This window comes from Sinocyclocheilus grahami, unplaced genomic scaffold (assembly GCF_001515645.1).
Source record: "Sinocyclocheilus grahami isolate Dianchi unplaced genomic scaffold, SAMN03320097.WGS_v1.1 scaffold662.1, whole genome shotgun sequence".
NCBI lineage: Eukaryota > Metazoa > Chordata > Actinopteri > Cypriniformes > Cyprinidae > Sinocyclocheilus > Sinocyclocheilus grahami.
In genome coordinates this window covers 407,491-419,700 of record NW_015505841.1, presented here as the reverse complement: position 1 = coordinate 419,700, position 12,210 = coordinate 407,491, and the positions used below count along the sequence as shown (strand labels likewise).

The window sequence follows — 12,210 nt, the reverse complement described above, 5'->3', positions numbered from 1 at the left end:
GACTTATAACTATACATTCACAATTTACATTTATATATTCAGATTTGCATCTATATATTCAGATTTACTTCTATATATTCAGGCTTATAACTATATATTCAGATTCACATTTATTTATTCAGGCTTATAACTATATATTCAGATTTACATTTATATATTCAGAATTAACTATATATTCAGATTTACTTCTATATATTCAGGCTTATAACTATATATTCAGATTCACATTTATTTATTCAGGCTTATAACTATATATTCAGATTTACATTTATATATTCAGAATTAACTATATATTCAGATTTACTTCTATATATTCAGGCTTATTACTATATATTCAGATTTACTTCTATATATTCAAACATAAAAATATATTCAGACTTATAACTATACATTCACAATTTATATTTATATATTCAGATTTACATCTATATATTCAGATTTTTATATTATTATTTCCTGTTTGGCACATCATAAATTAGCGCTGTCAAATGATTAATCGCGATTAATCGCATCCAAAAAAAGTTTTTGTATACATAATATATGTGTGTGTACTGTGTATATTTATTATATATATACATATATATATATATATATATATATACACACACACACACACAATCAGTATATATTTTGAAAATATTTCCATGTATTTTCATGTATATATTTATATTAATATAATTGATATTATATATAAATATTTTAAATGTATACACATAAAAAAAATTTCTTAAATATATACATTAATGTGTGTGTATTTATATATACATAATAAATATACACAATACACACACATATATTATGTAAACAAAAACTTTTATTTTGGATGCGATTAATTAATGCGGTATAGTGACAAACCTAACAACTATTTGGTAATGTACTGTATATCACTGCCATGGTTAAATGGCACATGTATCTGATTGGGTTTAAGATTTTGGTCATATTGCCCAACCCAACTTCTTTGGAACACAAGGACACAATACCTCCTTTAACCATGGATACTTTATTTACCTTTTTAATATTTTATTCAGTCATTTTCTAAACCACTTGTCCAGTGTATTCTTAGGCTGTAAATGGCCAATCTAAGGGCTAACACATATACATACTCACACCTACGGACAACTTAGTGTCTTCAGTTCACTTATGCTGCGTGTCTTTGGATTGTGGGGGAAACTGGAGCACCAAAAGCAAATCCACAAAAACACAGGGTGCAAATGCCACACAGAAAGGTCTCAGCTCCTGACTATATGCTCTTCATTGTTGTCCCCAACACATGAAATCTTTTTGACAGAAATATTCAGATATTTACCATCAGATATTTAGACTGCTTGATCTTAAACTCTTACCTTAAATGAGAAGCTGGATTGAAGCAAGTCTTGGTCACATCGGTGATGCTAGGGTTGCAGCAATCTCCATTATCGTAACCATAGTTCTCACAGTTGCACTCTGGATCGCAGACACCATTCCCTTGTTTATGTTCAGGACATCGTGTCCTGGGCTTGCAGTAACCAGCATCAAAGCCAGTCAGAGTGTGGTTGCATTCAGGGTCACAGTCTTCATCACCCACCTTGCTAATATCACAGTTGGCAAGTACCAGACGGTTATACAAAGAGGAATTGCTCACATTGTGCACAAACAACTCCCAAGTGATGTTGTACATGTTAAATGCTTCATTCAGATGCTGATGTTGCAGGTGAATCTGTTGATCTGTGACTGTGGGTTTGCACTGAGAGTCGTCAAACACATTGACAACACGATACCGTACTGTTTTGGGGTGGCGAAAGCTCCAGAATTGATTGTAGTTGCGCGCCACTTCTGTGTTATCACACACCGTCTGTCCGCAAGCTGGAGGCTCCAGTGTAGTGTCCAAAGACCCCAACCCTGCACGAGGACCCTCATCTGGTATTGGGAAGCTGCCATCCTTCACAGCCAGCCATTTGCGTGCTGGGTGTTCAAATGTCTCGCGGATCACCAGGTCAACCAGGTCCTCAGGGTGCTCGTGTCCATGCATGTCCCTCATGATCTGCCTCTGAGAGAGAGCCTGTCGCCACAAACCAACACTCTCCACGGAGCCTCTGTAGTTATGATTCAAGGCATTTCCACCCACCATCAGCACCTTGAGTTTTAAATCAGAGTGAATCATTACATTTATCTGTTTTTATTTGCATATAATGCGTGCATTATGTAAGAACTGGAACCTTTTTAAAGGTGAAGAGTGTAACTTTTTCTGATAAGATACTTTCCAGTATTAAATGTAGATAGCTCTGTAAGTTAACCCTTGATATATTGATTTGGTAGGTTGCACTGTGGTTCTGTCAATAAAATTAGTTTGAATCTCCCAACCAGCTTAACATAGCATCATTGGTTCAACTAATGCGATGCGGCGTGCTCGATGTATGTGTCCCGTAAAACACGAGTCACGATAAAAAGGAGTCAAAGACTTGCAGAAGTAAGATAAAATGGCATGGCTACTTCTGTAAATGCATTTTTATCTCATGTTTGGTTTTGATCACATTATAGATTAGGTTTAGTGTTGGTGGTTAAATTTTTATGAATGTGATAGAGCATTAACATTTTTTAGCGGCACTGAAAAAAACCCATTTAATTTCCTAACAGCGGTGATATGTGCAACAACCAGCTTTATAAAATGTTATCACTTTCACATTTATTTGTTTTGTTTTATTTGCTGAATGCACTTTTAATGCCCCTCACTAGACTTTTTTCACTTTGAAATTGTCGCAAAACATGCAAGAAATTTGTCTTTTTAGTTCACCTAGAGCAGGGGTGTCCAATCCTGCTCCTGGAGGGCCACTGTCCTGAGGTGTTTAGCTCCAACCCCAATTGCAACAACTGAACCAGCTAATAAACGTCTTACTTGGCACACTAAAAACTTCCAGGCAGGTGTGCTGAGGTAAGTTGGAGCTAAACTTTGCAGGGCAGTGGCCCTCCAGGACAGAGTTTGGCCAACCTTGACCTAGAAGCACAGAAATTACACACTTCACCTTTAACTACTAATACCACTACTACTACTAATAATAATAATAATAATAATACAAAATGTGTATGATTCAACAAAATATTGTGTCGAAAGTTAAACTCTGAAATGCTAAATAATTAAACTTACCTTACACTTTTTAGTAAGGGGGCTGAAGACATCGCCTGACTGTTCCCTGCTAACAGCTGTCTGAGCACCATTGACATATAACTTCATATAGAGGCCATTGTAAGTCACAGCTACATGGGCCCAGTGGTTGGGCAAGTAGCGGGCATTCGAATGAATGGAGGTAACTTTGTGTGCTCGATCCGTTTTAAGGGAGAAGAAGAAACGTGGGTCACGGTTCCCCTGTTCACTCACAGCTTTAATTCCCAACAGCCATCCACGATCACTGGAGGCATAGAAGCATTTGTCGAAGAGACCTGTGTTAAAAAATGAGAACAAATGTGTCAGGAGGGAAAGTCAACTGTACTTCAATACTTCAACATTTCTGAATAAATGTAGGGGAGGAAGGGATAGGATGTATGGAAATGACATGAACCTGCATATAGGTGCCACTAAACAAAGCACCCAAGGTAGCCTACATGCATGCACCCAACAAGTCGTCTTATTTATTTATTTATTTATCAAATATTAGGGTATGCTAGAACATGTCATTCATTTATGATTACTCATTTTATTAATTTTATTTTTATTGTATTATACTTTGTTCTTTTGTCACTTTTACCTACTTTTTGTGATGTCCAGATTTCACTTTTTATCTAAGCGTATTTTGTTTTGTCAAAATTCTTAGGTTTTGTATGCTGAATAAATTGTTGGTTAAGTTCTTAAGTTCTCAAAAAATAACATTCAGCTCACCACAAATATTAAATAAAACAAGCACAAGGGCTTAGGGGTATTCTACCATCAACAGTCCTGGCATTTTACAGTAAACGGTACTGATATTGTTGAAAAGGCAATATTTAAAATCTGGCTATATTTTATCTGCCAATCTCAGTGAAAATGTATTGCTTCATAGACAAAACTGTATTATAACCAGTGTTGGGCAAGTTACTCTGAAAATGTAATGAAATTACCGATTACTCCTTTTAAAAGTAACCACGTTGCTGTTCTGATTACTTTATTTCAAAAGTAATTAGTAATTAGTTACGTTACAAGTTACGTTACTTTTTTCTCCATGAAACTCATGAAATCCCAGCATACACAATCCCGATAAGTATTTGTTATTAAAGCATCAACATTCACAGAACACTGTTATTTTTAACTAAAGCAAGCGGCTGCTGCCAGCAAAGAGCGCTGCATTTATAATCTCTAAAAGACATCTCAGTTCATCGCAATCTCACAAATCTCTGTTTCTAACACAATAAATATATGCATAATGAATCGTTCATAATGCCTACAATTCGTGTGTTATAATGAGAGGGGAATACGCTTGCACCTGTTAATCGTTTATATTTTATATTAGTTCATGTTGCTTTTGTGCAATAGTTGAATAACAATTTATTTGTTTCAGATATTGTATGTTTAGATATTTCTATTTTGCGGGAATCCCGTGGATCATTTTATTCTCCCGCATCCCGCGTAGTCACACACTCTGCACTCGCCGATCAAGTCTTATCCGGCGCCGCACTCTGTTGCGTCGGGTCTCGCGGGAGCAGGTGTCTAATCCACTGGCACTTGACTCGACAGTGCGTGAGCTACATCCTTTTTACAATCTAGATTAGAAATCATTGCATTCTGACAGCAATGTAACGCGGATGTAACGTATAGAGACCTCTGCTTGTAACTATGCTCTAATTACTATTTTGAAAATTATAACGCGTTAAATTACTCCGTTACTAAACAAGTAATCAAATTACAGTAACGCGTTACTAAGTATTGCGTTACTGCCCAACACTGATAATAACTGTACAATAATAATAGGAGGGTAGAGATAAGAGGAAGCAGTGAATGACCATTAATTATGGCTATTGTGTGTAAAAAGCATGTCCACTAACAATGTAGATTTAAGATATGTTTTAGATATAGTTAGTGGAATCATGATTTTTAATGTCCAAATACGCCTTGATCTCAAGCAAATTATTTTCTTTAACAATTACAGTATTTTGATGTAGAAATGTTGCTGTAAATAAATAATTAAATAAAATTGCGTAGGCTGTTGCTGGGAGTTTACTAGACAGTTTCTAGTAAAAGTGTAATGCAAATGCAAATATTATTTTTGGGCCAGTTCAATCAGTGACAAAATATCACTAGAACACCAAAACAGAACAGGCTGAATGACTTGTTTGGTAGCTGCATCTTTAAATTTATCTGAGAATTTGCATACATTCTCTCAGGTTGGGGAATTAGGAGGGGAAAACAATACTTTACCCAACTTTACACACTAACACAGTACAGTATGCTGTCTTGGTCAAGCCATGTTTTAAGTATCATGAAACCTAAATGTCCTTCCTTTGATGTCACCTAACCGGTCAAGCTTGCATTCTGTATTTCAGATCAGATCTGCTGTGTAAGTCAATTTGTATCTCATCATCATGGAAGATCAGTGTCAACTAAGCAGTTTTTTTCTTGCACCCTCATCAATCTAACGCATTGAACGCACTCTTATACCAAATGGACAGTGTTAATCATCTGATTAAAGTCAACATAAGGTTTTGTTGAAATCAAGACAGTGTGGTTTTCCTGTACTGTTTCCAACGCTAAAAATCAGTCTAAACAGTCTAAACAAGATGTCTATTTTGCCGTATGATGATGTCCATCTCGGTTGCTTCTTCAGCTGCCAAGTCATGACCATAAATAATATTGATGGTTTATAAAGCACGCATCCAAATCTATCTTACATACTGCAGACATAAACTCAGCGCTGTTCAGGGTGCTGAATTGACTGACATTAGGACGTTGATAAGCTTTTTGTTTTTCCTTCATCAAATGTCTTAAAATACTCCTTCAGTCCTCGCTCTTAAATCTTCTGCATAATGGAATGAAATAAATGGCATAGCTCAAAAAACAAAACAACACAAAAACAACATTAAGTCTCGACATTAAAGCTAACGCTGTGCAAAAACAACAACAAGAACAGTGACTGCTGAAAATAAGCAGTGGCTTCTCTCAAAACAACTGACTTATGTCTTCATTCTTAGAGGCATAAATTAGATTTAAAAGATTAAGCATCTGGTTAAGCCAGAGTCATTTCAATCACTTTTTCTTGTTTTATTGTGTTTTTTTTCTCTTCTTTTTAATATCCTAACACAACAGATATTCAGTGAAACAGGTCCTTCAAATACCTTTAAAAAGGTTGATATTTTAAAGGAATCTTTAGTTAGCAGTATTGGTGCCCATTGAATTCAGTTATATAGAGAGAAAATAATGACAGAATTTTTGAGTGAAATCACTCACATTTGCTCAGCGCAAGTTTGTTCAAGACCTTACAATTCATGTAATCCCTGCATGATGTGAGTCTTGGACAGTAGCAAGGAAACTGACTTTCTGTACGTATAGAATCTCACATGGCTGAGGCCATAAATTTGCTTATTTTATAAGTGTCCAGTGAAAACAGTGAAATTAGTGCAGAATCTCAATCAACACTCTCAGAAAAGTCCTCTAAAAATAGAGGACACTGTACCGGGTCAATATAAAGGAATTCTCCATATTGATTTGTACTGGTGTTTTGCCCATAGTTTGGATTATGCATTGCATATTTTCTCCTAGCACATTATCTGTCTTTATTCAGATTTGTTTTCTTGCAGTGATCATGTCATAACTTTTTCCTTAACTTTAATTCCTCAAATACATAAAAGGATTATTGAATGTGATATCAGATTTCTGGGCCCCACTGTATAAAATATTGATTATATCTATATACAGCATTATCATGCATACATGTATGGATCCAATGCGTGCGTGTATGGGAGATTTTATACTGTTCATCTCCGTAATGCTGGTCAGGCATTCGGTCCAGTGTAAACCCACTGCAAGCCTGAAAGAGATGATGTCATCTCAGTGTGGTGGGTTACTGGAGGGGGGCGCACTGATATCAGATGCCAACCGTAAATCAGTGATGCCCACTGCCGCATCAGTAGTGAATTCTCACTCTGGTCTGTCTAGTCGTGCGTGACTGCGTAGAAAAACACACTTCTCGCAGCCAGCATTTTCTTTTTCTGCCCATGACTTTCAAAAAAGACCAACATGTCGTGTCTTTTACGCTCTCTGTCGGCAGAAAGCGGAATCGAAAGCGATGTTGTAATGCTTACTAACTGAAAAAACAACCTCTACAGAACTGCGGTGGCGTTTGCAGACTCAGATTTGTGTTTTCTGGTGTCTGCAGGTACTGGAGGATAACGCAATGAGAATTGCAATGCGATGCGATTTGGTAGGTGTGTAGCCACAGTTCAGACGTCTGCAAAGCTCAGAACAGCTTCACTTTTCTCCTGTGTTTTCCTCCGAGCTGAACAGAGGTGGGGGGATTTGGGGTCTTTCGGGGATTCGAGGGTCGTACGTGAACACCGGGTGACGCGCAAAGACGGGAGGAGGGGAAAGTCCTGTTCCGCTCGCTCTCTTGAGCTCAGAGCTTAAACAGCAAACCTAAGCTTTTGGATAGACTACATTTAGATCAATGAAGTCATCATTGTCCTGTCACATCAGCCCAAACGCTATATATCAGACATGAATTGAAGTGTGTGTGTGTGTGTGTGTGTGTGTGTGTGGAGTCTCCGCGTTGACGTACGCGATTACTTAATCATTCGACATTGGAACTGATTGAACTGTAAGAGGTACGAGGAAGTTATGCACTATCCTAACACTACTAAAGCCACCTGGTAAAGCCTCATCACTCACATGCATTACTCTTCCACCAACATTCATCTCATATGAACTCAAGTAAAACGCATAGATCTGTTCCTACCAGCTATAACGGTAGGGGAACGCTGCCCTCCCTCCGCTTTGACCCACATCTGGAGAGTGAAATTGCCCTTTGGTATGTCCACGCCGGGCTTCAGTCTCAGCTGGTCCCCTCTGCCCGTAAAATAAACGGCTTTTCCCCGAGAGAAGCTCGCATCCTCCGCCGGAGAGGAGCGTCGGCGCTGGCGGGGGAGCCGGCAGTCCAGCGCCGGCAGGGAGCGCTTGCCACGAGGCAGCCGGGTGGCACAAGCCCCCGGGAAGACCGCTTTGGCTTCTCTGATCTTCACCAGCTCGCGTTTGGATCGGGTCTTTCTCAGGACCGTCCCGCAGTCTGATCCCACACACATGACGAGCAGGATGGCGAGACACTGGAGAAAAGTCCAAACTTTCATTTTATTCAACACAAGAGAGATGATAATGATGAGGATGATGAGGATGAGGATGCGGATGGGTATGACAATGTCCCAGAGAAATGCGCACGGACGCGCTCTTCCTCTCCAAAGTCCTTCCACTTGTTATTGTTGTTTTCTTTTCTTTTCACCGTCTTTCACGATCGTTTGTCAAAGACGAATGTTCCAGATACACAAATCCATGAAGCTCTTTATTTCACTATACGAGCCGTTCTGTGCGCTGGAGTTTTTCTTTTAACTTCTTCTGGAGGCTAAAGTGAGTCTTCCGACGAGATCGCGGTTTAATTAATTGATTCGATCAGTAATCAATGAATAAAGAGCTTCATTCACACTCACTGCCTTTCTGTCTTTCTCTACTCGCAAAACAATGTTTAAGAACAATTAATGAATGCAGAACACGTCCAAACATGACGGGCTGTCATATCTGAGGATGGAGCACATTCAGATGCTGTTTGAGCTGAAGTTGTCTCGGCGTTGGAAGTTGAAGTAATTGATGGTCTGCATGAGGTTCGGAGGTGTCCAGAGCATCGCGGATCCTCATGTATGCTGTGAGCTCCGCTGGAGATCCTTCAGTCTTTTAAGAGTGAGAATGTGGTGGAAGCAGGCCAGCCCATGTTTCAGTCCTACATGAGTTTTTCTCCTTCCGATCCTCCTCTCGTTTTGTGCTGAAGTCACAGGTAAAGCACTGACAGCAGGAGCATTTCCACACATGCTCCTCCAAGTGTTGGACAGTGTTTCGAGAGTTGGGAAGGGGTGTGTATGTATGTGTGTGTGTGTGTGTGTGTGCGTATCCCTCTAGTGGCTACAATTCAAACCATTCCATTCATTTGAAAGTTTTCACAGTACAAGTGGCCGAAGTCACACTGCATCACTTGTTACCGTTGTTGTAATATTTGTGTTTTCTTTGTGGTTTGTTTATTTCATATGCATTTTACACTACAGCTCTGTAAACGAATAAATAATGTAATCATGTAAAATGCCATATGATAAGAATATTTCTGAGTTGAATTAAACCAGTTACCACGTGAAACACACGTTACCTGACAATGTTATTATACCAGCACAAATAATAAGACTTTTTTTTTCATTCCTTTTTTATCAATTAGTGTATATTTCTTAAAGGAACAATTACTTGCTCTTAGGTCATCCGAGATGTAAATGAGTTTATTTCATCGTCAGAACAGAGTTGGAGAAATTTTGCATTCCATCACATGCTCACCACCGGATCATTTCCAGCGAATGGGTGCCATTAGAATGAGAGATCAAACAGCTGATAAAAACATCACAAAAATCCACAAAGTAATCCACACGACTCCAGTCCATCAATTAATATCTTGTAAAGCCTAAAGCTGCGTGTTTGTAAGAAACAAGTCTTTAACTTCAAACGGTTGCTTCTGGTCAAAATATGAGTCCATTATAATAACACTTCCTCTGGTTAAAAAGTACATTCCTTGTTGTCCTCTCACATCGAAATCCACCCACATATTTGTTTAGAGCTGTTTTGGCTTGTAAACGGTGCTTTATCTGTGCGTATTTTACTCCTGATTCAGAGCAGATGACCTTTTCACTGATGCTACATTTCTCAACATCTAATGAAGAAACAAACTCGTCTACCTTGGGCTGAGAAGGAGTACATTTTCAGCAAATTAAATTTTTGGGTTAACTATTCCTTAACATGTAAAGAAAGCAGAATAAAATAAGCTGATCATTGTTGATTGTAGCACACACACATATATATATATACTTGAAGAAATATTTTTACAACAAAGAATTTGTTCATATAGTTCAATAACACGCTCAGCTTGACTGAATTTGTTTTGTAATGCATGAACAGCAACATCATATATATTTGAAAAGTTTATACAACTTTAACGAATAAACCTTTAAAAATACATAATATTAAAACTTTTTTTGTCTTTAAGGAAAGCAATTATGAATTTTAACCCAAACTGTATAACATGTCATGTACTCAGTGACATGGAATGTACTGTAACTGAAGGTTTCCTCTAAAGCTCATTTGGCTGACCTGACCGCTATGACCCATGTCATTCTTCTGTTCTGTCTGGACAAAGGAAAAAAAAGTGGTTTCACCACTGCAGTGTGACAAAACTGAGACAAATATTTAACATTGGTTTGGCCCTGTTTAATGGTAGGTAGCAATTTTCTGCTGTCTGCGTGTTCGTTTACACCAAACAAACAGAGAACAAAAGCTCTTGTGGCATTCCACACGAGCTCTGTCTCCACGCTCCACACAGATGGTCTGCCATACAAAGGTGGACCACCTCAAAGAACTGAGGAAATAAACTCCCCAACAATTTCATGCAGAATAGCACAAATTCCTGGTCTTTGTGCTTCTCCATCCTGTTCTCGTCTGCATGTTTTTTCCTCTTTTAGAGGAGTGTGTGCAAACTGAGTGCCAGTCATTTGTACAGTGATTTAAGTCACACTTTACAGTGTGTTTTACATGATAAAGTACTTCTGGGATTTTCTAATGTAGTACATGTGCTTAAGGGGTTAAAGGAAAAGTGAACAAATTAAATGAATTTTGAAACTTCTTGTCTTGTACAAATATCTAAACATTCTTAAATTAAGACACATTTGCTAGATAGGCACAATTACTTAGGATATTAAGACTTCAAAATGTAGTATGTGTTTCTATTTTTTACAGTGATTTTGGGAAAAAAATACCTTCATTGTTTTTTATTGACAATAAAAAGAGAGTTTCACAACTTATTCCAGTTCATAACATAACATGCATAACGTTTAGACAAAAGGCATGTTGTACAAAAGAAAATAGCATTATAATCCTCATACGTCAATCTCTAGGCTGATATCTGATCGCCTGGAGTAGAAAAGGAAAAAACACACTGAAGTATAATCCATTAATGCATTTGCAAAAATAATCTGTCACTTTGGAGCAGCTAAAGTGCCACCTTAAATGCACAGCCCCCTTATGGAGAACGATCAACTAAAAAAAGAGCAAGAGAGAAATAACACAATACAATCATTATAATGGACAATAATGTGAATCACCTTACAATATAACATCTGCTTGTCTTCATCATAATATCTCACTGATAAGATAACAATGGATATGTGCTAGGCTTCAAAGCATCAGATTCATTAATGCAGAATCTGAGCAAATTAATTATAAATCAACAAAACAATGTTCCTCTGTAAGCAACATAGTTTAATGCTTTAACCATTTCATAATATACCTATTGTAAGCAATAACACATGAGCAAGTATATTTTACAAGTACATTTTACAAGAAAATTGTAGCTGTCTTTGTAGTTATTTTTGTAAAATGTGCTTGAATTTCTGAGTGAAAATTGTAGGTATTAAAGGTAAATTCTTCACCATTTTTTTTTAGTGAAACAAACTTCGAACTTCATCACTGCATATTTTTTTCTGTCATACTAAATAAGTATTGTTCTATATAAATGTGCATTTATATGTGCATACACCACATCTAGTCTCTCTCTCTCTCTCTTTTTTAAATACAGGAAATCTATACGTTTTAAAAAAAGGCAAATGCATCACTCATTTCTGCAACACTTATACAAGGGTCTTTTTTTTGTCCATTGTTCAATGGGTAAAAATGAATAAAGGATACATCTGTATACGGTTTTCTTTTCCTAAGCTTGCTACACATATAACTTGAGTTGGATGTGCACCTAAGTTCTCAACAGAGGAGGTGAAACACATGAAACTGCTGGTGTCATTCAGACAAAGCTTTTCAGATCCCACTGGTCACCCTGACGTCCTGAACTGAACAACTGCTGCTTAATTGGAGTCACAAGCAGAACAGTTGGTGTCCCACCATTCAATCTAATCTCCAAAACAAGACAGAGGTGATGCAAAACTCCATTCTGTTCCTCTCATAATGTCATCTGAGAATGAAGTCATCCA

General features: G+C 37.6%; 1 protein-coding gene across 1 annotated transcript in view; it reads right to left on the bottom strand.

The window, feature by feature from the left end:
- pappaa (pregnancy-associated plasma protein A, pappalysin 1a) overlaps window positions 1-9,019 on the bottom strand; it is a 129,311-nt gene extending 120,292 nt beyond the window's left edge. The window contains exons 1-3 of the mRNA XM_016242556.1: window positions 7,893-9,019; window positions 3,122-3,414; window positions 1,344-2,113 (exon numbers count right to left, since the gene is read on the bottom strand). Coding sequence (XP_016098042.1) covers window positions 1,344-2,113; window positions 3,122-3,414; window positions 7,893-8,280 — 1,451 coding nt within the window. The 5' untranslated portion in view covers window positions 8,281-9,019. The remainder of the gene's footprint in view (window positions 1-1,343; window positions 2,114-3,121; window positions 3,415-7,892) is intronic.
- Between the last annotated feature and the right edge of the window lie 3,191 nt (window positions 9,020-12,210).